Genomic DNA, 27,308 nt, shown 5'->3' with positions numbered 1-27,308 from the left:
TTGGAAAAAAATATTTCAATTTTAGGAATAATGACAAAATTCAACACAGAAGAAAATTCTAAAACCAATGAGAGCAGGAGGATGTAGCCAGGCCCCGCCCTGGCAACCGCCCCTCTCATTTCTGCTTTTAGATATAGTCCCGCCTGCTATCACGACCCGCCAATTGCAGAAGCGCTCATTCAGGCAGAATTCCAGCCCGGGTTTTGAGGCACTGCGCACGCGCAGGGTGTTACAGACCCGGAAGCGGCTGTACAAATATCACGCGGGATCTGAAGGTGATCTTCCCGGTTTAAAGCTGACCCTCCCCGTCCCCGTTCCTGCACGAGGTGCGCGTGGGGGTCGCTGCGGACGCCGAGAGCCCCGCTCTCGAGCCCCCAGCGGTGAGTGCGGAATCCCGGTGAGAGGCCGCGAGCCTGCCCGCTTCGCTGCCGGGAGGAGACTCTGCGTCGGTTTCCGGGGAAACTCTGAGGCCGTCCCGCCCGTGTTCCCCCGCCTTCGGGCCTGGGACACCCCCTGCCGCGGGGTTTCCTGCATCGGTCCGAGGGGGCAGTCCGCCCCCCTCCTCGCCCTTTTTAAAGTTCCCAGAGACAGTGTCCGCCCCTCCCCCCCGCGTGGACTCTCTCCACCCGAAGAGCCCGGGGACCTGCGGACCCCCTCCTGAAACACCACCCCATTTAATAAGAGGCCTGGGTCCAGGAGGAGCACATTCTCCATAGGGAGGTGATTCGGGGCGAGAACGCGGGGTCCCCAGAAGAGCCCCCCGGCCCCGCGCGGGGAGGGCTGTGTGGGAGCGGCGACAGCGAAGGGGCCCCGGGGACGCGCAGAGCGGGGCTGGGAGGGGTCAGGGGACGGAGAGAGACACGGGAGGGGAGGAGAGGTCAGTGAGGGGCCATAAAAAGACGACAACTTGGCAACTTGGGGGTGCGGGGGGGACGGGACCGTGAAGGGGAGAGTGACAGTAACCAGGGAAAGGAGCGCGAGGGGAAGAAAGGGGAGAAACCCCGAGGAGAGGGAGGGGCCCGGAGAGAAGGGCGCAGGGAGGGAGCTGCGGAGCAGAAGTGGGGATGAAGGAAAAAAATTTTTTTGGCCTAGCGTGCAGAGGACCTGGGTTCGATTCCCGGCCAGGGCACACAGGAGAAGTGCCCATTTGCTTCTCCACACCTCCGCCGCGCCTTCCTCTCTGTCTCTCTCTTCCCCTCCCGCAGCCAAAGCTCCATTGGAGCAAAGATGGCCCGGGCGCTGGGGATGGCTCTGTGGCCTCTGCCTCAGGCGCTAGAGTGGCTCTGGTCGCAACATGGCCACGCCCAGGATGGGCAGAGCATCGCCCCCTGGTGGGCAGAGCGTGGCCCCTGGTGGGCGTGCCGGGTGGATCCCGGTTGTGCGCAAGCGGGAGTCTGACTACTTCCCCATTTCCAACTTCAGAAAAATACAAAAATAAATAAATAAATAAATAAATAAAAGCATTGATGATATCTCAGAACCATGGCTTATAATTGTTTTTTTCTTCCTCCCTTAAGTGAGAAGCAGGGAGGCAGAAAGACAATACTGCATGCACCCCCACAGGGGTCTACCATGGAAGCCCAGTAGGGGTGCTCTGCACATCTGGGGCTGTTGCTCTGCAGTTGATTTATTATAATTTTGAGGTATTCTAGCGCCTCAGGTGAAGCCATGAAGCCATCCTCAGTGCCTGGGGCCCTTGCTTCAATAAAGCCATGGCTGCAGGAGGGGAAAAGAAACATAAACTGAAGGGAGAGGAGGAGTGCAGAAGCAGGTGGTCACTTAGTCTGTGTGCCCTTACCAGGAAACCAACCCAGGACTGACACATACCGTGCTGACGCTCTACTGCTGATCCAACTGGCCAAGGCCATAACCAGAGCTTATAATTCTTTGCCAAATATGAGGCAGTCTCAACTTTTTAAATCTTTGATCTAGAAGTTACATTAAAAAATATTCCAGGCCCTGGTCGGTTGGTCAGTGGTAGAGCGTCGGCCTGGCATGCAGGAGTCCCAGGTTCGATTCCTGGCCAGGGCACACAGTAGAAGCGCCCATCTGCTTCTCCACAACTCCCCCTCTCCTTCCTCTCTGTCTCTCTTCCCCTCTTGCAGCCAAGGCTCCATTGGAGCAAAGTTGGCCCGGGCGCTGAGGATGGCTCCATGGCCTCTGCCTCAGGCGCTAGAATGGCTCTGGTTGCAACAGAGCAACGCCCCAGATGGGTGGAGCGTCGCCCACTGGTGGGCATGCCAGGTGGATCCCAGTCGGGCGCATGCGGGAGTCTGTCTGACTGCCTCCCCGTTTCCAACTTCAGAAAAGTACAAAAAAAAAATTCCATATCGTTTTCATTTTAAATATAAATATATTGTGTCAAGTTTAAATTCTGAGTCCTGCATCCTTTATAGTGTCTATCATGTTGAAACAGCCATTGGTATTTAGTAAAGTATATTGGGCTATTTCACTGTGCACTTGGTAAGGATGTCTGATCTTAGCCGTCAGAGCCTTGTGTCTTGAGTTCATCAAATGTTCCGCAGCTTTTTCTCATTTTCGTGTGATTTGTTGAATTACTACCTTAAAGGGTGAAACCATCCTCCTTGTTGTATCCAATATTGTGAGGTGCAGGTTCTGATATCTGTCAGCCAGTGCTGCTGAAAACAGCTCTGAGAGAGCAATGCAGGCACCACAGGGACCTAGATAAAGATGCCATATCCTGGGCCCCACTGCAGACCTGCAGAACCACAACTTCCAGTGGAGCCCTCATCCCCAAGGGATCTGCATGCTTATTGAAGCTAAACCATTCCCCTCTGGGGTTCTATTAGATGGTTTGATTTTAAAGGACATCACCTGCACCATCCCCCTCAAACTTTGAGAGCTGCTCTGGGTGGAGCAGCATTGTTGTTTTGTTTAGTTCTTTACTTATTCAACATAGAGAGTAGCTAGGGTGAGAAAGAGAGTGAATGGAAGGAGGACTAGGAAGCATCAATTCTCATATGTGCTTTGAACCAGCAAGCTCAGTGTTCCAGGTCTACACTTTATTCATTGCACCACCACGGGTCAGTTAGCATTGTTTTCATGAGCTGCTCCAAGTGATTGCAGGGTGAGCCCCGGGATTAGCAGGAAGGATCCTGGAAGCATTTGCTTTCTGTTTTTGTTTTTTATACGACAAATTTTATTTAGAATTCATGGAAGTATCCTGTTTAGGTGGTGTTGCAGTAATAAAACGTTGGACTGGAACGCAGAGGACCCAGGTTGAAAACCCTGAGGTCACTGGCATGAGTGCTGGGTCCCACTTTAGAGTGGGATCATAGACATGACACCATGGTTGCTGGTTTGAGCACAAAGTCAGGCTGCTGGGTTGAGGCCAGGGTCACTGGGTTGAGCAAGGCGTCACTCGCTCTGCTATAGCCCCCCGCTTCCCCATCAAGGCACATATGAGAAAGCAATAAATGAACAGCCAGAGAGCCACAATGAAGAATTGATGCTTCTCATCTGTCTTTTACTGTCTGTTTGCACCTGTCTCTTCCCCTCTCTGTCTCATTGAAAAAAGTAAGTCACCGATGTAGAAGTGGTCTCAGGAAACAAGTTTCAGAGGCAAAAGAGGAACCCTGGAATCTTAAGAGAGAGACAGGCAAAGGTGAGTGGGGAGGCACAGACATGCTCCAGAGAGGAGAGCGCCCGGGATGCATTAGTGAGAGTGGGGAGCAGGGATGTGACAGGGTCAGGGGAGGTGACAGGGTGTTGTGTTGGGTTTGGGCGTTCAGGAGAGCAGCGCCCATTCTCATTGCTGTGGGAATGTGTGGACGTCTGAGGGAGGACAGACAGGTGAAGACAGGAAAATAATACAGTGTGGTCTTCCTGCAGGAGCACTTTGGCTGACTCCAGTGAGGAAGGACAGGAGAGTGTGGCCTTTTCAGCATTTCCAGGTCCTTCTGTCTGTGACTGTGGTGGAAGTGGATAGAGGGGCCGTGTGGACACCTGTGGTGGCACATTCTCCAAATGCAGACTTCTCAACATATTGTCTCCTGAGAATACAAGCAGGATCTGGACCAGGACAGAATGGCTGCTTCTCAGGTAAGCGATGTGTCCTGGGCAGAGGTTGTGTTTGCTTTTCCTCCTAACTTCAGTGGATTTAGGACCTGCAGCCTTTACTTCTCTTCTTCTGATATTCCTGTATAGTGAAGTTGTTTCCATTTACTTATTATTTTTTAAATTTATTTATTGATTTTAGATAGTAGAAAGATGGAGACAGAGAAAGAGGGGCTAGAAGTGGGGAGCATCAACTTGTAGTAGGGGCTTCCCTTATGTGCCTTGACTGGGTAAGCCCATGTTTTGAACCAGCAACCTCAACATCCCAGGTTGATGATTTATCGACTGTGCCACCAGACTAGCTCTTTCTCTTTTTCTTTCCTTTTTTTTTCTTTAGTATTTATAGTATTTTATTGATTTTAGATAGAGTCAGGGAGAGAGCTAGAGTCTGGCAAGAATGTTGACCTGTTCCTGTATGTGCCCTGGGCAGAGATCAAACCAGCAACCTCTGCATTTCAAGGCCATGCTCCAACCTACTGAGCTATCTGTCCAGGGCCCAGGCTCTTTTTCCTAATTGTCAGGGTTAGTGGCTTATATATTTCCCTTCCCTCCTTTGTCCCAGAGCCTTCTGTGCCTTGTCTTCATCCAGGCTCCCTGAGAGTATTAAAAATTCCTACCATGAATTAATCACTTTTTTTTACTATTATTTAGACAATTTAACAGGGCAACATTGATCAATAAGATTACATAGGATTCAGGTAAACATATCCACAGCATTTGAACTATTGATTATGTTGTATTCCCATCACCCGGAGTTAAATTATTTTCTATCAGCTTATATTTGTCCCTCTTCTTTATACCCTTCCCACAGCCCTCCCCTTATTATTCTTCCCCTCATCCCTTCTTCCAGGTAACCACTTTTATCTATGTCCATGAGCCTCTGTTTTATATCCCAACGAGGTGTGTAAACAGTTCTTAGGTTTGCCATACTTATTTCACTCAGCATAACGTTTTCAGGGTCCATTCATATTGTTATAAATGATACTATATTATCAATTAATTTGTGTGTGTGACAGAGACAGAGAGAGGGACAGATAAGGACAGTCACACAGGCAGAAATGGAGAGAGATGAGAAGCATCAATTCTTCCTTGCGGCACCGTAGTTGTTCATTGATTGCTTTTTTTATTTGCCTTGACCTGGGGCTAGAACAGAGTGAGTGACCCTTTACTCAATCTGGTGAGCTCGGTGTTTCGAACCTGGGTTCTCCACATCCCAATCTGACACTCTGCTGTGCCACCTCCTGGTCAGGCTGTATGTACCTTTTGATCTTTGCTTTTATTTTTTCTTTGACCCAGTCATTTTTTTAGAAGTATGTTGTTTAATTTTCACATTTTTATAGGTTTCTTCATTTTCTTTTTTCAGTTGAATTCTAATTTCCTTTTTTTTTTTATTTATTTTTAGAGGAAAGAGAGATAGAGATAGAAGCGGGGAAGGAGCAGGAAGCATCAACTATCTTATATGCCTTGACGAGGCAAGCCTAGGGTATTGAACCGGCATCAGTGTTCAAGGTCGGCATTTTATCCACTGTGCCACCACAGATCAGCCTGAATTCTAATTTCAAAGCCTTATGGTCAGAGTATATGCTTGATATAATTTCAATCTTGAATGTGTTGATGATAGTTTGAGGCCCAAAATATGATCCACTCTTGAGAATGTTACATTACACTGGAGGAGACCATACTGGGATGAAATGGCTTGTAAATGTTTATTATCTCCATTTGGTCCAGTGTGTCATTTGTGGTCAATAGTTCTTTATTGATTTTCTGTTTGGATGATCAGTCTAAAGGTATAAATGGCATGTTGAGTTCTCCAAGTATGTCCATGTTTTTGTCTGCTTTTATTTTTAGATCTGTTAGTACATGTCTTATATATTCTGGTGTTTTCTGATTCAGTGCATATAAAGAATTGTAATGTATTCTTGTTACAGTTTCCCTGTATCAGTATGAAATGTCTATCTGTGTGTATGGTTACCTTTGTTGTCTTGAAGTCAGCATTGTTAGATATGAGTATGGCTACACCTGTTTCTTATTTGTTTGTTTTTTATGTATTTTTCTTAGGTGATAAGTAAAAAGGCAGAGAGACAGACTCCCATATTTGAATGACCGGGATTCACCTGGCAAGTCCACTAGGGGATGATGTTTTGCTCATCTGGGACCATTGTTCCATTGTAACTGGAGCCATTTTAGCGCCTCAGGCGAGGCCATGGTGTCATCCTGAGTACTCAGGCCAACTTGATCGAGTGGAGCCTTGACTGCAAGAGGGGGAGAGAGAAAGAAGGGAGAAAGGTAGGGGTGGAAAAGCAGATGGTCCCTTTTCCTGTGTGTAGGTCTGTTTCGGTTGAGGTAACTCAGCATTGTGTTTGCTTCTTAGATTTGAAGCTCTCTTTTCATAGGTTTGGGAAGTTCTCATCCATTATTTGTTTGAACAGGCTCTCCATCCCCTTCTCCCTCTTTTCTTCTTCTGATATGCCCATTATTCTTATATTGCTCTTTCTTTTTTTTTTTTTTTTTTGTATTTTTCTGAAGCTGGAAACGGGGAGAGACAGTCAGACAGACTCCTGCATGCGCCCGACCGGGATCCACCCGGCACGCCCACCAGGGGGCGACGCTCTGCCCACCAGGGGGCGATGCTCTGCCCCTCCGGGGCATCGCTCTGTTGTGACCAGAGCCACTTTAGCGCCTGGGGCAGTGGCCAAGGAGCCATCCCCAGCACCCGGGCCATCTTTGTTCCAGTGGAGCCTTGGCTGCGGGAGGGTAAGAGAGAGACAGAGAGGAAGGAGAGGGGGAGGGGTGGAGAAGCAGCTAGGTGCTTCTCCTGTGTGCTCTGGCCAGGAATCGAACCCGGGACCTCTGCACACCAGGCCGACGCTCTACCACTGAGCCAACCGGCCAGGGCGCTCTTTCTTTTTTTTGTTGTTACAGAGAGAGCGAGAGAGACAAATAGGGACAGACAGGCAGGAAGGGAGAGAGATGAGAAGCATCAGTTCTTGGTTGCAACTCCTTCATTGTTCATTGGTTGCTTTCTGATATGTGCCTTAATGGGGAGCGACAGCAGAGCAAGTGATCCCTTCCTCAAGCCAGTGGTTTTTGGGCTCAGACCAGTGACTGTGGGGTGATGTCTATGAACCTATCTATGCTCATGCCAGCAAACTTGTGCTCAAGCTGGCGACCTCGTGGTTTCAAAGTTGGGTCCTCTGTGTCCCAGTCCAACACTCCACTGCACCTCCACCTGGTCACACCTTATATTGCTCTTTCTGATGGAGGCAGTTAGTTCTTGTGGCGCTCTCTCATTTTTTTATTCATGAGTTTGTCTCCTCTTTTCTCTGTAGCATTTCTACTTGTCTGTTTTTGATGTTACTTTTTTCTGTCTTGCCTGTTTTATTTGCTGAACTTACTACCTCATATTTCAGTTCATGTATTGAGTACTTCATCTCTGTTTGGTTCTTTTTTAAACTTTAAATTTTTTTGGTGAAGTACTCTTTTTCTTCATTAATTTATTTTTCAGCTCAATAAATTGCCTATCAGTGTTTTCTCCCAACTCACTGAGTTTTTATAACTTCAGTTTTAAATTTCCTCTCTTTTATGTCCAAGGTTTCCTTGTAATTGAGATTTCTTCACGGAGATTTTTTATTATCTATCTAAATTATGTTTCTTTCTTGTGTATCCATGGTATTTGATTTCTTCTTCCTTGATGGCATTTGAGACTGGCATTGTTAAGAACTCTAACAAGAAACAATGAAAAAATAATAAAAATGTAAAAAAGCTATGAAAAAATAAAAATTTTATACATAAGCAAAAAGAAGAATCACAGAAAAGAAGGAAAACATAAAAATGGAAAAAAGAAATGTAAAACTGAAAAAAAAAATCTAAAAGTTCAAGGTAATAAAATTCAAATGGAAAAAAGGAAAAAAACAAAAGAAAAATGAAAGTAAATGTAATGAAAAGAAATAAAAGGAATTTTTTTTTTCAGGTTTGCGAGGCTACTGTATTTTCCCAGGAGGTGTTGCTGTGCTGCAAGTTTTGGCTCTGAGATTCTTTGGAAGAACCCCACTGCGACCTTCCTGTTAATGATGCAGGCAGGGCCACAGTCAGTGGGGGTGTGGTGTGTAGTGAGGGTTTTACAGCTTCACATTTATGGCTTTACAGCTCTATGGCTTTAAGGTCCTAGCAATGGCAATTTGAGGTTTCTGGATGCTCCTCCCCATGTCTCAGGAAACCAGGGAGACCTGATGTGGAAGTGGAGAAGCTCAATTTCTCAGGGGAGAGGGTGGCTCTGGAGAGCTAGTTGTGGGTCTGCCACTGCCACTCTTCCTACCCGTGAGGTGAGCGAGTTGGCATCTGGGAGGGTTGCAGGCCGCACTTTCTTTGTCTGGGTGCAGAGATTAAATGGGAACTGTGTCCGAGATCCTGAGCTCAGCTCACCGCCTCGCCCCTCCTTAGTTCAGCACCTCTCCTCTGCCTCTCAGCCTCTCTGCCTCCTATCTGAAGAAGGCTCAGGCACTGCAGAGTTCACTCTCCAGTTCTCAGTAAACAAGACCCAGGCAGCATGGCCCTTCCTCCTTCCCACTGAGCAGCAAAGACAAAGAAAGAAAAACCTGGTCAGGCGGTTTTTCTCTTCAGAGCTGAGTTCATTTAATCTTACACCACCCTTTTTTTTTTTTAATTTTTATTTATTTATTTTTGTATTTTTCTGAAGCCAGAAACAGGGAGAGACAATCAGACAGACTCCCGCATGCGCCCGACCGGGATCCACCAGGCACGCCCACCAGGGGCGACGCTCTGCCCACCAGGGGGCGATGCTCTGCCCCTCCGGGGCGTCGCTCTGTCGTGACCAGAGCCATCTAGCGCCTGGGGCAGAGGCCAAGGAGCCATCCCCAGCACCCGGGCCATCCTTGCTCCAATGGAGCCTTGGCTGCGGCAGGGGAAGAGAGAGACAGAGAGGAAGGGGGGGTGGAGAAGCAAATGGGCGCTTCTCCTATGTGCCCTGGCCGGGAATCGAACCTGGGTCCCCCGCATGCCAGGCCGACGCTCTACCGCTGAGCCAACCAGCCAGGGCCTTACACCACCCTTTGAATCAGCCACACCTTCAGTTGATTCAGTGTGGGGATCTTTCAGGTGCACTGTGAACTCAGCTGGGGTTACTTCACTGTGTTGTAACTGTTCAATTTGTTGAAATTTCAAAGGGAGAGATAAGGGGTATCTCTTGTGCCACCATTATCCTCTAATCCAGCGGTTCTCAACCTGTGGGTCGCGACCCCAGCGGGGGTCAAACGACCAAAACACAGGGGTCGCCTGTCGTTCGACCCCCGCCGGGGTCGTGACCCACAGGTTGAGAACAGCTGCTCTAATCACTTTCAGATACAAGGAATATCCCCTTTGTGACATCATCCTGGGAGAACAACTGTGTCCAACATCCCTAGCAGGGGTCCCCAAACTTTTTACACAGGGGGCCAGTTCACTGTCCCTCAGACCGTTGGAGGGCCGCCACATACAGTGCTCCTCTCACTGACCACCAATGAAAGAGGTGGCCCTTCCGGAAGTGCGGTGGGGGGCCGGATAAATGGCCTCGGGGCCGCATGCGGCCCGCGGGCCGTAGTTTGGGGACGCCTGCTTATGAGTATGGTCAGAGGCTTGAGCATCGATAAAAAGGGAAAGTAGGCTTTAGTTTCATGTGGCTGCAGCGTCACCTCTCTGGGTCAGGATTAAGAAAATGCACCTTCTACGGATCAGAGTAACTGAGGAAGTTCTGACAAGAAGAGAAGCTAGAAAAAATTTGCTCACTAGATTGCTGAGAATATCTTGGTATTTTAAGGGAGTGTTAACAGAACGTGGGGGGTTACATGTAGATGGACATTTGGAAAATTATTACTTTTATGATCATTTTCAGATCATTTGCTTATTCATGTTATGTGCTTACAGTGTCACAGCAGATAGCTTTCCACGAATGTGTAAATATTTTCAAAAAAATTAGAGACAATCAATTGCTTTAAATTCTTTTCTATTATTATGGATGTCCTTGCTACTGTGTTTATTAAAAATGGGTATCGCCTGACCATGCAGTTGCTCAGTGGATAGGACTAGGACACAGAAAACCCAGGTTCAAAATCTCAAGTTCGTTCCTGGCCAGTTGGCTCAGTGGTCGAGTTTCGGCCTGGTGTGTGGAAGTCCCGGGTTCAATTCCTGGCCAGGGCACACAGGAGAAGTGCCCATCTGCTTCTCCACCCTTCCTCCTCTCTTTTTTCTCTTGTCTCTCTCTTCCCCTCCCACAGCCAAAGCTCCACTGGAGCAAAGTTGGCCCGGGCACTGAGGAAGGCTTTATAGCCTCCATCTTAGCAGTAGAATTGCTCCAGTTGCATCAGAGGAATGGACCCGATGGGCAGAACATTGCCCCCTGGTGGGCATACCAGGTGGATCCCGGTCGGGCACAATGCAGGATTCTGTCTGTCTGCCTGCCTTCCCACTTCTCACCAAAAGTTTAAAAAGAAAAAAAAAACCCCTCAAGGTCGCTACCTTGGGTGTGGAATGATAGACATCACCCCATGGTCTGTTGCTTAAACCCAAAGTTCCTCTGGCTTGAAGCCCAAGGTTGCTAGCTTGCTCCAAATGGTAAGGAAGGGGGTCACTCACTCTGCTGTAGCTCCGCCCTCCTCGTCCATGCACATATGAGAAAGCAGTCAATGAACAACTGAGGAGATGCAACAAAGAACTGATGTTTCTCATCTTTGTCTCTCTCTCTCTCTCCTTCTCTCACATTAAAAGAAACAAAATGAGTACCATTCATAAGTGATTCATAAAACTACAGAATCACAATATATTTATTTCATTTTATATTCTATCATTTTAGTTTATTTTAAAGATTTTTATTCATTATGAAGAGGAGAGAGCAAGACAATACATAGGGAGAGAGAAGGAAGTAGGAGCCGAAAGCATAAACTCAAATATGTACCTTGATTAGGGAAGCCCAGGGTTTTGAACCGACAACCTCAGTGTTCCTGGTTGACTATATCCACTCTGTCACCACAGGTCAGGCTCTATAACTTTCAAATTCTACCTCGTTCTCCTATTATGTTTGTGTGCATAACATATGTTATTTGAGCTATCTTTTTTCTTGCTTCAGAAGTTTATTATCTGTTATAGAAACTTCTATAGATGTTTATGATGTTTCCTATGAGTATTGGCCAGTGTTTGTACTTTTTTTGAAAAATTGTAGATCACATTTGAAGTAAAAATCAAGGTCTACCCTTCACTGTATCTTTCACAAAGCAGTCTCACGGCAAGGGAAGAAATATCTTGTTCTAAGATTATGTGTAGTACATTTTTGGTTGCTATGCATCCTATTTCTTGAGAACAAGAAATTCCATTAAAATTTTAGCTCACAGTCATGTATGCATTTTCCCCCATTTTCTTTCTCTGTGCTATTCAGGAGTATGGCACATGGACTGGAGACATTGGTATCACTGGTAAAAAGGGAGCTTGTTAGCTGTGTGGAAACACAGGCCCCACCCCAGAACTCCTGAGTGAGAGTCAGCATTCTTAGAAAACAGCAGTTCACTGTTGTCCATGTCAAATTTGAAAAACTGCATTACCAACTCCTGACTTTTCCACCTGACAAATATGAGATACACAACTGATCATGAGCGATACAAATACAGCACTGACAAATCCACATTCCTTTGTTGATGCCTTAATTCTAGTGATAAATTTTAGAGAGAGAAAGAGGGAAAAGCCATGAACTGTTTCACTTATTTTTAATCAATTGGTTGATTTCTTCTTTGTGCTTAACAAGGAATCAAACCTGCCACATTGGCATATCAGGAGAATATTGTATTCAACTGACCTACCAGGTCACGGTGATGTCTTAATTTTAAAATTCATCTTCTGGGAAAGTCAAGTCTGTGTACTGGATTTATGGACATGTATAATCCTCGTTACTCAGTGTTAGAAAATAAGTTAGAGAATATTACTGTGTGAAAGATTAAGATAACAGAAGATGAGAAAAGATTTTTTGAGAGAGTATTGCTGCCTACCCAGGTAGTGGCACAGTAGATAAGGCACTGACCTGAGACACTGAGGACCCAGTTTCAAAGCCCTGAGGTCACTGACTTCAACCCAGGATCCCTGGCCTGAGTGTGGGGTCATAGACAGTACCCCATGTTTGCTGGCTTGAGTCCAAAGGTTGCAGGCTTGAGCAATGGAGCACTGACTCAATTAGAGGCACCTGGTCAAGGTGTGTATCAGAAAGCAGTGAATGAACAACTAAAAGTCCCACAGCTTAAGTTGATGCTTCTCATCTCAGTTTAGTTTGTGTGACCCTCTTTCTCTCACACACTCAAGAAAAATATATGTTGCTGGGCGAAAATGATCTTTCTGGATCATTTTTTCTTAGAACAAAGCAACTTCCAACCCTATTTTCCTGTTGGATGGCATTATGAACTCAGACCTTTGTTAATGTGTCTCTTCTTCCAGAAACCATTAACTTTCAGGGATGTGACCTTCAGGGATGTGGCTGTGGATTTCTCTCAGGAGGAGTGGGAATGTGTGGACCCAGCTCAGCGGAAACTGTACGTGGATGTGATGTTGGAGAACTACAGGAACCTGATCTCCCTGGGTGAGGATGACTTCCTTCCTGAGTTTATTCTCCACCTGCAGTGTTTTGTTTCCTTCTTTAGGGAACATCACGTGGGTGTTTCTGCCTTGAAGGGCAGATTTTAAGAGTTCTGATGTCAGGGAACAAATATGAGGGTTTGCTGGTATAGAAAAAAGCCTTCATGATGCATGTTAATTAGAACTCAGTATATGAAAACTTACATGTTGTTTAGAATGATTAAGGTGCTATCAGAAAACAGTATTTTGGAAAGTTATTTTGTAGAACATTGTAATACTGTATCGTATCTACTCACTTGGGCACAAAGTGAATTAGAAATTGGAGCTGGGAAGGAAAATGACAGTGTCCTTCCACCCAGGTAGGCGGGATGAGGAAGCAGATGAGGCAGGTAAGAGACCTAAATGTCATGGAGGAGGCCAGACCTTACAGTGTGGTTGGGAAGCTGCTGCAGTGGAAAGGGCTGTGAGAGGCCCAGGTTTATTCTGGTTGCTGTCAGAGAGGGACAGCTCTTCCCTGACACATCCCGTGCTCCTGCATCCTCTTAGGACTCTGCTTTTGCTCTAGTGACCTCCATCATCACATCAACAGTGGGGGCCAAGTCTTCCCTTTGGACTGAGCTGCCATGATCTGTCTCCTCTTCCATAGCTTTGGGGACCATGGAAAACGTGTGCATACTCCTGAGGAATTATATGATAAGCTGTTTTTTCTCATTTGGAGTTTTTAATGGAAGTGGTTGAGATCCTCAAATTGGCTGCAAAAATTTCAGAAATGTTGGGGACTGATGTCATGTTTTCAGATGTTTCATTTCTTATTTTTGACAGAAACAGATACTAAAAGATGGACAGATAGGGACAGACAGGAAGAGAGAGAGATAAGCATCAGTTCTTTTTTGCGGCACCTTACTTGTTCATGGATTGCTTTCTTTTACGTACCTACATGAGGAGCTACAGCAGAGTCCATGACCCTTTGTTCAAGCCAGCGACCATGGGGTTATGAATGTGGGTCCTCTGTGTCCCCATTTGACATTTTATGCACGGTATCACAGCCACATCAGGACAGATTTATCATTTATATAATTTTCAAAATTCTGCAGAGCAATTTTCTGTTCTTAGTTTGCATTTTCTTTTTCATTCAGTATTATTTTGAACTAGTTTCAGATATACAGGATAGTGGTTAGACCTTTATATACTTTACAAAATCTGAAAATATTCTCCATGGTATTTCCGTGACCCAGGATAGTTAACATAGTATTATTTACTATATTCCTGATGTTGTACTTTACATCCCATGACTGTTCTGTAACTACCAATGTGTACTCAAGTGGTTCAACTTTTTGTCCCAGGCTTCCAACTCCCCTCTCTTCTGGAAGCCATCACTCTGTTCACTATACCTGTGAGTCTCTTTCTGGTTGTTTATTCATTTATATTGTTTTTTAGATTCCAAATATAATTGACATCATATCATACATGTGTTTCTCTGCCAGACTTATTTCATATAGCACAATACCTTGTATGTCTGTCCATTCTTCTGCAAAAGCTAAAGTTTCATTCTTTTCTTTTTTTATTTTAATTTATTGTGTTTACATTGATTCTACTGTCCTTCTGAATACATCCTCCCCTCCCCCATGTTCCCCAGTACATCCCCTCTGTGCCCCTCCCTGTAATGCCCTCCCCCCTTTCCTCCAGGATTTGCTTTTCTGCTCTCATCCCATCCTATCACCCTATCATCCCCTTTCCCTCTGTCTGGATCCTTTGATCCCGCCTCTGTCTCTATTCTGCTCCTCAGTTCATATTGTTTGTGGGATTCCTCATATGAGTGAGGTCATATGATATTTTTCTTTCTCTGCTTGGCTTATTTCACTTCACATAGTAGTTTCCAGGTCCATCCATGTTGTTGCAAAAACTAATATTTTCTTTTTCGTGGCCCCATAGTATTCCATTGTGTATATGTACCAAAGCTTTTTAATCCACTCATCCTCTGACGACACTGGGCTGTTTCCAGATCTTCACTATTGTGAACAATGTTGCCATAAACATGGGGGTGCATTTCTCCTTCTGGAACAGTTCTATGGTGTTCTTGGGGTATATTCCTAAAAGTGCGATGGCTGGGTCAAAAGGCAGCTCGATTTTCAATTTCTTGAAAGATCTCCATACTGTTTTCCACAATGGTTGCACCAGTCTGCATTCCCACCAGCAGTGTAGGAGGGTTCCCTTTTCTCCACATCCTCGCCAGCACTTATTCTGTGTTGTTTTGTTGATGAGCGCCATTCTGACTGGTGTGAGGTGATATCTCATTGTGGTTTTAATTTGCATTTCTCTAATGATTAATGATGTTGAGCATTTTTTCATATGCCTATTGGCCATCTGTATGTCCTCTTTGGAGAAGTGTCTATTCATTTCTTTTGCCCATTTTTTGATTGGATTGTTTATCTTCCTGGTGTTGAGTTTTAGAAGTTCTTTATAAATTTTGGTTATTAACCTCTTATCAGACATATTGTCGAATATGGTCTCCCATTGTGTGGTTTGCCTTTTTATTTTGCTCATATTGTCTTTAGCTGTGCAAAAGCATTTTAGTTTGATATAGTCCCATTTGTTTATCCTGTCCTTTATTTCCCTTGCACTTGGAGATAAATCAGCAAATATATTGCTACGAGAGATGTCGGAGAGCTTATTGCCTATGTTTTCCTCTAGGATGCTTATGGTTTCATTACTTACATTTAAGTCTTTTATCCATTTTGAGTTTATATTTGTGAATGGTGTAAGTTGGTGGTCTAGTTTTACTTTTTTGCAGGTAGCTGACCAATTTTCCCAACACCATTTGTTAAAGAGGCTGTCTTTACTCCATTGTATGCCCTTACCTCCTTTGTCAAATATCAGTTGTCCATAGAGCTGTGGGTTTATTTCTGGGTTCTCTGTTCTGTTCCATTGATCTGTATGCCTGTTCTTATGCCAGTACCAGGCTGTTTTGAGTACAGTGGCCTTGTAGAATAACTTGACTTCTGGAAGTGTGATACCATCCACTTTCTTTTTCTTTTTCAAGATTGCTGAGGCTATTCGTGTTCTTTTTTGGTTCCATATAAATTTTTGGAATATTTGTTCTATATCTTTGAAGTATGTCTTTGGTTTTTTAATAGGAATTTCATTGAATTTATAAATTGCTTTGGGTAATATGGACATTTTAATTATGTTTATTCTTCCTAACCATGAACATGGTATATGTTTCCACTTGTTTGTATCTTCCTTGATTTCTTTTATCAATGTTTTATAATTTTCTGAGTACAAGTCTTTAACCTCTTTGGTTAAATTTACTCCTATAGGTACTTTATTTTTTTTGTTGGAATAGTGAAGGGGACTGTTTTCTTAATTTATCTTTCAATCAGATCATTGTTGGTGTACAAAAATGCCGGTGATTTCTGAGTATTAATTGTATATCCTGACACCTTGCTGAATTTATTTATCACGTCCAGTAGTTTTTTGACTGAGACTTTAGGGTTTTCTTTGTACAGTATTATATCATCAGCAAATAATGATAGTTTTACTTCTTCTTTTCCAATTTGGATGCCTTTTTATTTCTTCTTGTCTGATTGCTGTGGCTAGGACTTCCAAAACTATATTTAATAAGAGTGGTGAAAGGGGGCACCCCTGCCTTGTTCCTGATCTTAAGGGGATTGCTTTTACCTTTTGCCCATTGAGTATGATGTTGACTGTGGGCCTGTCATAGATGGCCTTTGTCATGTTGAGGTATGTTCCCTTTATTCCCACTTTGCTGAGAGTTTTGATCATAAATGGGTGCTGGATTTTATCGAATGCTTTTTATGTATCTATTCATATTATCATGTGGTTTTTGTCCTTCCTTTTGTTTATGTGATGAATCACATCGATTGATTTGCAAATATTGCCTTGCCTCCCCAGAATAAATCCCAGTTGATCACGATGTATGATTTTTTTTCATGTACTGCTGTATCTGGTTTGCTAATATGTTGTTGAGAATTTTAGCATCTAAATTCATCAGGAATATTGGCTTATAGTTTTTTTTCTTTGTGTTGTCTTTGCCGAGTTTTGGAATCAGAATTGTGTTCGCCTCATAAAAGGAGCTTGAAAGTTTTCCCTCCTCTTGAATTTTTTGAAATAGCTTGAGGAGGATAGGAGTTAGTTCTTTGAATCTTTGGTAGAATTCGCCTGTGAAGCCATTTGGCCCAGGGCTTTTGTTTGTTGGAAGTTTTTTGATAACTGTTTCAATCTCATTTGTTCTAATCGGTCTATTTAGGTTTTCTGATTCTTCCAGATTGATTTTGGAAAGATTGTATTTTTCAAGGAATTTGTCCATTTCACTGAGGTCTAATTTTTTGGCATACAGATTTTTATAGTATTTTCTCACAATCCTTTGTATTTCTGCTGTGTCAGTTGTTATTTCTCCACCCTCATTTCTAATTTTATTTATTTTAGTCTTTCTCTCTTTTTTTTTATTTACTTTTTTTAGATTTTTTTTTATTTATTCCTTTTTATTAGAGAGATAGAGAGGGAGAAATAGAGAAAGGGGGAGGAGCAGGAAGCATCAACTCCCATATGTGCCTTGACCAGGCAAGCCCAGGGTTTTGATCCAGCGACCTCAGCATTCCAGGTCGACGCTTTATCCACTGTGCCACCACAGGTCAGGCTAGTCTTTCTCTTTTTTTCTTGCTGAGCCTGGCTAAGGGTTCAGCAATCTTGTTTACCTTTTGAAAGAACCAGCTCTTGGTTTCATTGATCCTCTGTATTGTTTTTTAGTCTCTATGTCATTTATTTCTGCTCTGATCTTTATTATTTTCTTCCACTTCCTCTAGGCTTTACTTGCTGTTCTTTTTCTTTTAGTTGCAGGATCAAGTTGTTTATTTGACCTTTTCCTAGCTTCTTAAGGTATGCCTGTAGTGCTATGAACTTCCCTCTCAGGACTGCTTTTGCTGTGTCCCACAGATTTTGAGTTGTTGTATGCTCATTTTCATTTGTTTCAAGGACATTTTTTATTTCTTCCTTGATCTCATTGTTGACCCATTTGTTATTAAATAACATGCTGTTTAGTTTCCAAGTGTTTGAGTATTTCTCAGTTTTTCTATTGTTGATTTCTAGTTTCATGCCTTTGTGGTCAGAGAAGATGCTTGATATGGTTTCAATCTTGTTATATTTGTTTAGACTCATTTTATGCCCTAATATGTGGTCTATCCTAGTGAATGTAGCATGCGCACTTGAAAAGAATGTATATTCCGCTGCTTTAGGGTGAAAGGTTCTGAAGATACTTTTTTTTTTTTTTTACAGGGACAGAGAGTCAGAGAGAGGGATAGATAGGAACAGACAGACACAAACGGAGAGAGATGAGAAGCATCAATCATTAGTTTTTTGTTGCGACACCTTAATTGTTCATTGACTGCTTTCTCATATGTGCCTTGACCGCGGGCCTTCAGCAGACCGAGTAACCCCTTGCTCGAGCCAGCGACCTTGGGTCCAAGCTGGCGAGCTTTTTACTCAAGCCAGATGAGCCCGCGCTCAAACTGGCAACGTTGGGGTCTCGAACCTGGGTCCTCCGCATCCCAGTCTGACGCTCTATCCACTGTGCCACCACCTGGTCAGGCTCTGAAGATATCTATTAAATCCAGTTGATCTAGTGTGTCCCTTAATTCTGCTGTGTCTTTGTTAATTTTCTTTCTTGAGGATCTATCCATTGATATTAGTGGGGTATTAAAATTTCCTACTATTGCCCTGGCCGGTTGGCTCAGTGGTAGAGTGTCGGCCTGGCGTGCAGAAGTCCCAGGTTCGATTCTCGGCCAGGGCACACAGGAGAGGCGCCCATCTGCTTCTCCATCCCTCCCCCTCTCCTTCCTCTCTGTCTCTCTCTTCCCCTCCCGCAGCTAAGGCTCCATTGGAGCAAAGATGGCCCGGGCGCTGGGGATGGCTCTGTGGCCTCTGCCTCAGACGCTAGAGTGGCTCTGGTCACAACATAGCGACACCCAGGATGGGCAGAGCATCGCCCCTGGTGGGTGTGCCGGGTGGATCCTGGTTGGGCGCATGCAGGAATCTGTCTGACTGTCTCTCCTCGTTTCCAGCTTCAGAAAAAAAAAAAAAAAATTTCCTACTATTGTAGTAGTGCTGTGGATCTCTCCCTTTATGTCCATCAAAATAGGCTTTATATATTTAGGTGCTCCTATATTAGGTGCATAGATAATTATAATGGTTATCTCTTCCTGTTGGATTGCTCCCTTTATCATTATGTACTGATTTTCTTTATCCCTTACTTTGTTTTAAAGTCTATTTTTTCAGATATAAGTATTGCTACCCCAGCTTTTTTTATTTCCATTTGCATGCAATATTTTTTTTTCCATTTTTTTTTACTTTCATTCTATATGTATCTTTTGTTTTGAGGTGGGTCTCCTGTAGACAGCATATGTACAGGTCCTGTTTTCTTATCCATTCAGCTTATATCTTTTGATTGGAACATTTAATCCATTTACATTTAAGGTTATTATTGATATGTAGTTGTTTTTGCAATTTTTTTCTTTAAATCTACATTATTCTTTTACTATATATATATTTTTTCCTGCTTTATTCTTTCTACAGCAGGCCCCTTAACATTTCTTGCAGCATTTGTTTGGTTGTGATGAATTCCTTGAGTTTTTTGTTCTGTTTTGTTTTTGTCTGGGAAGCTTTTTATATCTCCTTCAATTTTAAATGATAGTCTTGCTGGATAAAGTAGTCTTGGTTGTAGGTTCTTCTTCTATATTACTTTGAATATTTCTTGCCATTCCCTTCTGGCCTCAAGTGTTTCTGTTGAAAAGTCAGATGTCATCCTTATGCAGGTTCCTTTGTAGGTGATTGACTATTTTTCTCTTACAGCTTTTAATTTTCTTTTTTTTTTATCTCTTAGCTTTGTTATTTTGATTATGTTGATTATGATATGTCTTGGTGTGCGTTTTTGGGGTTCTTTTTTAATGAAGTGCTCTCTGCTTCTTGAACCTGTGTGACTCTTTCCTGCATCAATTTAGGGAATTTTCAGCTATAATTTCTTCAAAGAATTTCTCTAATCCCTGTTCTTTTTCTTCTCCTTCAGGAACCCCTATTATGCTTTTCTCTTTGTGTTATCACAGAGCTCTCTTAGAGTTTCCTCAGACTTTTTGATCTTTTCTTTTTGCTGGTTTGCTTCTGTGCTTTCACTTATCTTGTCCTCTAAGTCACTGATTCGATCCTCTGCTTCATCCAGCCTGCTTTTTGTTCCTTCTAGTGTAGTCTTCATTTCTGATATTGTGTTTGTCATTTCTGTCTGGTTATGATTTCCATGTCCTTTTGGGTGCTTACAATATCTCTATTGAGGTATTCATTAAGTCCATCCATTGTAGCTTTGAGATCCTTAAGCATCCTAACAATCGTTATTTTATACTCTGCATCCAATAATTTGATTTCTTCTGTTTCATCCAGGACTTTTTCTGAGGATTTGTCTTGTTGAAGCATATGACTTATTTTTCTCTCCCTTCCCATTATTCTCTGTATGACTTACAGGCTTCTTTCAGTTGTGGACTCCTTCCCTAGTAGAGCTGCTTTGAAGTCTTCTCATTCTTTTTTATCATCTATTTATTTCTTAACATTTATCTTCACATTGTTGATTTTTTTATTTTATAATGGCTCTGCTTCTTTTTTCTTTGTGTTAAGATGACCACCCTCCCCCCTCACTTTTTTTTAACTAAGAGTGAGAGAAAGGAAGGAAGATGACAATCATCAACTTGTAGTTGAATCACTTAAGTTAATTGTTCTGTGACTACTACTTATACGTGCCTTGACTGAGGGTCTTTAGCTGAGGCAGTGACCCTGGAATCAACTTAGTAACCATGAAATTATAATGATCCCATACTCAAGCTGACGACCTTGATATTATTATTATTTTTTTTCTTTTAAATGAGAGGGAAGACAGGGACAGTCAGAAAAAGACAGAAATGAAAAGCATCACCTCATAGTTGGGGCACTTTAGTTGTTCATTGATTGCTTTCTTATATGTGCCAAGGGGTCAACTGAGACACTAAGTCCTTGCTCAAGCCAGCAATCTTGGGCTTCAAGCCATCAACCCTTGTGCTCAAGCCAGTGACCCCACTATTAAACTGGTATGTGCGCACTTTAGCCATCAACCTTGGGTTCTTGGACCTGGTTCCTCAACCTTTCAACTGACACTCTATTCACCATGCTAATAATTTTTCAGGCCTGCTGTCCTTGCTCTTAAACTTTTAAGCCTGCACTCAAGGCAGTGAGGCCAGAGACCTCAGGGATTGAGACCTGGTAATTCAGCATCCCAGGTTGATAGTCTGTCTACTGTACCACCACTGGTCACACTGTTTCTGTTTTTGATACCTGTCTTCATTACTACAGTTTGTGTGTTTGAACAATTACTTTTTAAAAATTGGTCTTTAGAGTACATTCCCCATGTACTGCCATTCCCTTGGCACTCAGTCATGCAAAACAGAAACGATCTTTCAGGAAGCAGCGAAGCATCCATTTCTTTGAGCATACAGCACTGTCACTTCTGTGTTTCTTAAGACACTGTCACTTCTGTGTTTCTTAAGAAGAAACTAGTAATTGGGAATGTTCTTACCATATCTTCCTTGTGTGCTTGGGTGTTTATCAGATATTGTTAATAATACATGTAAGTTTTTATTCCACTCTGATGTGACTTTTTTCATTGTTACCTGTCTTGGTCTTGCTTTGAACTCTTAACCTGCCTTTAGTGTACATAAAATGTAATTTTGTCGGTACTTGCTGGTATATCCACTTACCTTGTGTCATAACTGAACATTTATTTTGTATCTTTAAGCTATGCCATCTGAAGACAACCAGAGCTTATTACAAAATCCAGGCATAGAAGATTTCTTCTCTAAAGCAATACTGGTAAGATATGGAAGGTGTGGTTTTGATAATGTAAAGTTAATGAAAGCCTCAAAAATTAGGAACAGTGCTGAGAAGAAACAATATTAATATGAACAGAACGAAGCTGCTGCAATTGTTTTTTGTTGTTATTTATATAAGAGTAATGGGGGAAAGAAAGGGACATAGTGACAGAAATGTTGACCTTTTCCTATATGTGGCCTGTCCAGGGATTGAGCCAGAGACCTTTGCATACTGGGATGACAGTGAAACCAACAGAGGGTATCGGCCATGGTGGGACCATTATTATTATTAATTATTTAAGTGTTTATTCTACTCGGGCCTGTTAAGCATTCAGTTGGTTGAATGCATCAAACTTGAAACAACAAGGTTGTGGATTTAATCACTGGTAAGGGCACACAGGAGAATCAGCCAATGAATAGACAACAGGGTTGGGCAACAAATGAATACTTCCCTTCTTGTTCCTCTCTTTCCTTGACTGTCTCTGTCTCTCTCAAAATAAAAAAGAAACTGAATTCTGCCTGGATATGTCAATTAGTTAGAGCGTTGTCCCAGAACATGGGCATTTTTGGTCTGATTCCCAGTCAAGGCTCATACAGGAGCAGCTCAATATTCCTGTTTATCTCTCTCAGCCTCTTTCAAAAAATAAAAAATATATATTGCATGGATTATTTCAAAAGAGAGGAAGAGAAAGAGGTGGAATGAGAGACAGAAACATGCATCTGTTCCTGTACATGCCCTGATTGGGAATTGAACCAGTAACCTCTGTGCTTCAGGATGATGCTCCAACCAACTAAGTTATCTGGCTGGGGCAGGACTATTATTTGTGGTTTAGTCTTTGTCTTAACACAGACCTAAATAGGTCAAAAATATATATTACACATTTGTGAAACTCCCTCTTTACGTCAGCTACATTGCCTATCCAGTTTCTAAAAATGCAGATTGTTTCTGGCCGGTTTCCTCAGTGATAGAGTGGCCAAGAGTGTGGATGTCTCAGGTTTAATTCTGGGTCAGGGCCTATAGGAAAAGCAACCATCTGCTTCTTTACTTGTCCCCCTCTTGCTTCTCTCTCTCTTTTTCCTACACCCACAGTCATAGCTAGATTGGTTGAGTGAGCTGACCTCAGGCACTGAGGATGGCTCTGTGGTCTCTTCTCCAGGCACTAAAAAGATGGATCCATTGCTGACCAATGGAGCAAAATCTTCACATGGGCAGAATAATGCCCCTTGTTGGGCTTGCCAGGTCAATTCTAGTCAGGATGCATGTGAGACTCTCTCTCTGCCTCCTATTAGCCCACTAAGAAAAAAATAATAATTAAAAAATGAATATCAAAACATATTCTTTACTATTACACATTTTTGGAACAAAAATCTGGAAAAGCTAGGAACTTATGTAATCTTTGGATTGAATTACATACAAATGTAATCTTTATAGTAAATCATCATTGGATTTGTTTTTCAAATGTTTTTTATTTCAATGTCTATAATATTCATTAACTTTGGAGCAAATTTTTTACAGCCAACATGGTTTAATAGGTATCACAGAGTAGATATTTGGGAATAAGTGTACATATTAAATAAAATTCTACTTTTCACTAAAAGCATATGTATCTTTGATGATTACCAGAGTACCCATAATGAAGACAGATGTTACCAATGCAAGAAACATTGGAAAAACTTGAAAGAAGAATCAATTCATAATCAAAATGAGAAAACTCCATTTCCATTGAACCATCATGGACAAGGAAAAGTTTTTGACCAGATGTCACATTCTAATAATCATCAGGTTATTCATGTTGTGGAGATAACAAACGAACAAAGTGAATGTGTCAAATCTTTTAAGCAATTTTTAGATCATACTGAAGATGAGAATATTCATACTGAGGAGGAAGCTTATACTTATAATTTATGTACCAGAGCTTTCAGGGAAATATTTAATATAAATATACTTAAGGTTGTCCATAGTGGAGAAAAACATTATAAACATGAAAAATCTGGAAAGCCATTTAATTGGCATTCATGTCTTAATTTACATGAAAAAAGTATTTACACCAAAGAGAGACCTCACAAATGCAGACATTGTGGTAAAGCCTTTAGCCATTCTTCAACTCTTTCTAAACATGAGAAAATTCATACTGGAGAGAGGTCTCATAAATGTTTAGATTGTGGCAAAAACTTTATCCTGAAATCACACCTTACTGTACATCAAAGAATTCACTCAATAGAGAAACCACACAAATGTCAAGAATGTGGCAAAGCCTTTAGCCAATCCTCAAGTCTTGTCTACCATCAGAGAATTCACACGGGAGAGAAACCATACAAATGTAGACAATGTGGCAATGCCTTTAGAAGTTCATCAAGTCTTACATCCCATCAGAAAATTCATAATAGGGAGAGCATACATAAATGTTTAGAATGTGGCAAAAACTTTATCCGGAAGTCAAACCTTACTGTACATCAAAGAATTCATACAGGAGAGAAACCATATAAGTGTAGGGAATGTGGCAAAGCCTTTAGCGATTCCTCACCTCTTGTCTACCATCAGAGAATTCATACGGGAGAGAAACCATACAAATGCAGACAATGTGGCAAAGCCTTCAGAAGTTCATCAAAGCTTACAATACATCAGAAAATTCATACTGGAGAGAGGTCTCATAAATGCTTAGAATGTGGCAAAAACTTTATCCGGAAGTCACACCTTACTGTACATCAAAGAGTTCACTCAGTAGCGAAACCATACAAATGTAAAGAATGTGGTAAAGCCTTTAGCAAATCCTCAGCTCTTGCCTACCATCAGAGAATTCACCCAGGAGCAAAACCATACAAATGCAGACAATGTGGCAAAGCCTATAGAAGTTCATCAAAACTTACAAACCATCAGAAAATTCATACTGGAGAGAAGTCTCATAAATGTTTAGAATGTGGCAAAAACTTTGTCCAGAAGTCATACCTTACTGTACATCAGAGAATTCACACGGGAGAGAAACCATACAAATGTACAGAATGTGGCAAAGCCTTTACAAATTCCTCAAGTCTTGTCTACCATCAGAGAATTCACACGGGAGAGAAACCATACAAATGCAGACAATGTGGCAAAGCCTTTAGAAGTTCATCAAAGCTTACAAACCATCAGAAAATTCATATTGGAGAGAGGTCTCATAAATGTTTATAATGTGGCAAAAGCTTTATACTGAACTCACAACTTACTATACATCAAAGAATTCACTCGGGAAAGGAACCACATAAATGCAGACAATGTGGAAGTTCACCAGCTCATACTGACCATTAGAAAAATCATACTAAAGAAGTGGTCTTACCAATGTAGAGAATGTGGCAAAGCCTTTCGAGGATCATCAAATCTTACTCATCATAGGGTTCATACTGTTGAGAAACCCTTTAAATGTGGAGAATTTGGCAGAGCCTTTGACCATTTCTCAGCTTTTAATGAACATCAGAGACTTCATATTGGAGATAAGTGCTATCAGTGTAGTGAATGTGCCACTGCCTTTGGCCAATCCTGAAACCTTCCTCAAAATCAGAGATTTCATACTGTACAGAAATCTTACCTTTTTAGGGAGTGTAATAAGGTTTTTGGTTGGCAAGGAATCTTAACATTCGAAATTTTATTCTCCAGAGAAGCCTTACAAATATGGAGGTGTGGCAAAACCTGAAATGACTTTTCTCATCTTTCTGAGCAAAAGACTACAAGCCATAGAGACACCTCGTAATTGTAAAGTATGTTGCAAAGCCTTCTATCTACGCTGAGAACTTGGTGAATATTGCAGAATTAAATATGGGCATGAACAGTAAAAATTCATAATTTAATAAAACTTTTAAATTTTGTTTAAGCCTCATTGAAGATCAGAGAATTAAGCCTTAAAATGCAATTTATGTTACAAAGTCTTTGCCCTTATACATATCTTACTGAATATCTGACAATACTGGATAGACGAGGAACAGACATAAGGAACATGGGAAAGCTTTACACACTATGCGAACCTTACTCATCAACACTGTGAGCAACAGAATTTCTCACGCTAAGGGCTTTCACTATGTATCACCTTAGATAAGTTTTCTGCATAACTTACCAAAACCTCACTGTTTTAGTTTATTTTAAACAATCTAAAGTTATCTCTAGAGTCCTGAGGACTCTCTAAATGGATCCTATTAAAAGCATATGCTCAGCCTGACCAGGTGGTTGCGGAGTGGATAGCGCATCAAACTGGCATGTGGAAGACCTGGGTTTGAGGCCCTGAGGTCACCAGCTTGAGTGCAGGCTCAGCAGTTTTAAGTGTGGGGTTGCTGGTTTGAGTGTGGGGCCATAGACATGACCCCATGGTCACTGCTTGAGCAAGGTGCCACTCGCTTTTCTATAGCCCTCTAGTCAAGGCACATATGGAAAAGCAATTGAACAACTAAGGTAACACAATGAAGAATTTATGCTTCTCATCTCTCTATTTCTATCTGTCCCTCTCTCTAACTATGTCTGTCAAAAAAAAGAAAAAAACCAAAAGGCATGTGCTCTGGGTTCTGCTTTTTTCTTGCTTTTTGCCGAGGCCTCCACAAATAGACTCAGGCATGCTGTGTTGTTCCTCCACAGCTTGTGAGTAATCCCTGGGTCTGGTTTTATCTGCCTTGTGGTCTCATGAGTAACTGTTGCTCATCCTCCAATATTGCAGTGGTTCACAAATTTACTACATTAAGAAAACTCACTCTCATAATTAGGAAGTTCGTGTGTGTGTGAGAGAGAGAGAGACAAAGACAGACAGAAAGGGACAGGACGGGAGAGAGATGAGAAGCATTCTTTGTTGCGGCACCTTAGTTGTTCATTGATTGCTTTCCCATATATGCCTAGACTGGGAAGCTACAGCAGACCGAGTGACCTCTTGATCAAGCCAGCAACCTTGGGCTCAAGCTGGTGAGCCTTACTCAAAGCAGATGAGCCCACACTCAAGCTGGTGACCTCAGGGTTTTGAATCTTTGTCCTCTGTGCCCCAGTACAATGCTCCATCCACTGCTTGGTAAGGCAGAAGTTCTTTTTTACTTTTGAGCATATGTGTATTATTACACATATCTTTTTTTTCAGTCCTATGTAAACAAATTGACATGGTTTGATACACAAAAATGCATAACATGCATTTGTAACCTGAAGATGTAATGTAGGAGAACGGGGACTGAGAGTAAAGTAATGTGTGTGCACACCTTCAGAAGGATATGGAAGTAATTCTTCAACATAGGTAATTCAACAAAACTGATCAGTTACTAGCCAAGAAGAAATGTCAGAAATTTCTAATGTGAATGACTCTCTGTACATTGCATTTCTATACAGTTAATTTTTTTTATGATGAATTTAGGTTATAGAAACTCATTATGCAGTTATCTCTTACTTTAATACAAAACCTACTATAGTGCTATTTTATTTTTTTGGTCACGGAATGTTACTTATGTGACCTGCTCAGAGATTTAAGAAATGATTTCTTTGGAATGTAATGGCACAGAGAAATCAACTGGGAATTGCAGGCAATTTCACAGAGATCACATGAAGTTTCATTTTGTTTAGTGTATTCCATTTTTCTTTCTTTTTAAATGATTAAATTTAACAGGGTGACGTTGGTCAACCAGAGTACATAGATTTAGAGAAAACATCTCCACATCAGTTGGACAGTCAATTATGCTGTATACGCATCACCCAAAGTCAAATCATCCTCCATCACCCTATATTTGTTTATCTTT

General features: G+C 42.2%; 2 protein-coding genes across 2 annotated transcripts in view; one reads left to right on the top strand and one right to left on the bottom strand.

Annotated features, from left to right (window-relative positions):
* LOC136399327 (zinc finger protein 420-like) overlaps window positions 1-27,308 on the bottom strand; it is a 375,158-nt gene that overhangs the window by 190,472 nt on the left and 157,378 nt on the right. The window lies entirely within an intron of this gene.
* LOC136399342 (zinc finger protein 420-like) lies at window positions 246-26,641 on the top strand. The gene is given in 5 exon segments (XM_066374420.1): window positions 246-397; window positions 3,853-4,062; window positions 12,544-12,685; window positions 21,506-21,579; window positions 23,203-26,641. Coding segments are annotated over 4 exon segments (1,893 nt in total). The 5' UTR covers window positions 246-397; window positions 3,853-4,047; the 3' UTR covers window positions 24,865-26,641.

This window comes from Saccopteryx leptura, chromosome 3 (assembly GCF_036850995.1).
Source record: "Saccopteryx leptura isolate mSacLep1 chromosome 3, mSacLep1_pri_phased_curated, whole genome shotgun sequence".
In the NCBI taxonomy this organism is placed as follows: Eukaryota; Metazoa; Chordata; class Mammalia; order Chiroptera; family Emballonuridae; genus Saccopteryx; species Saccopteryx leptura.
Note: the sequence above shows the minus strand (reverse complement) of the source record. Positions and strands in the feature narration are given on the sequence as shown.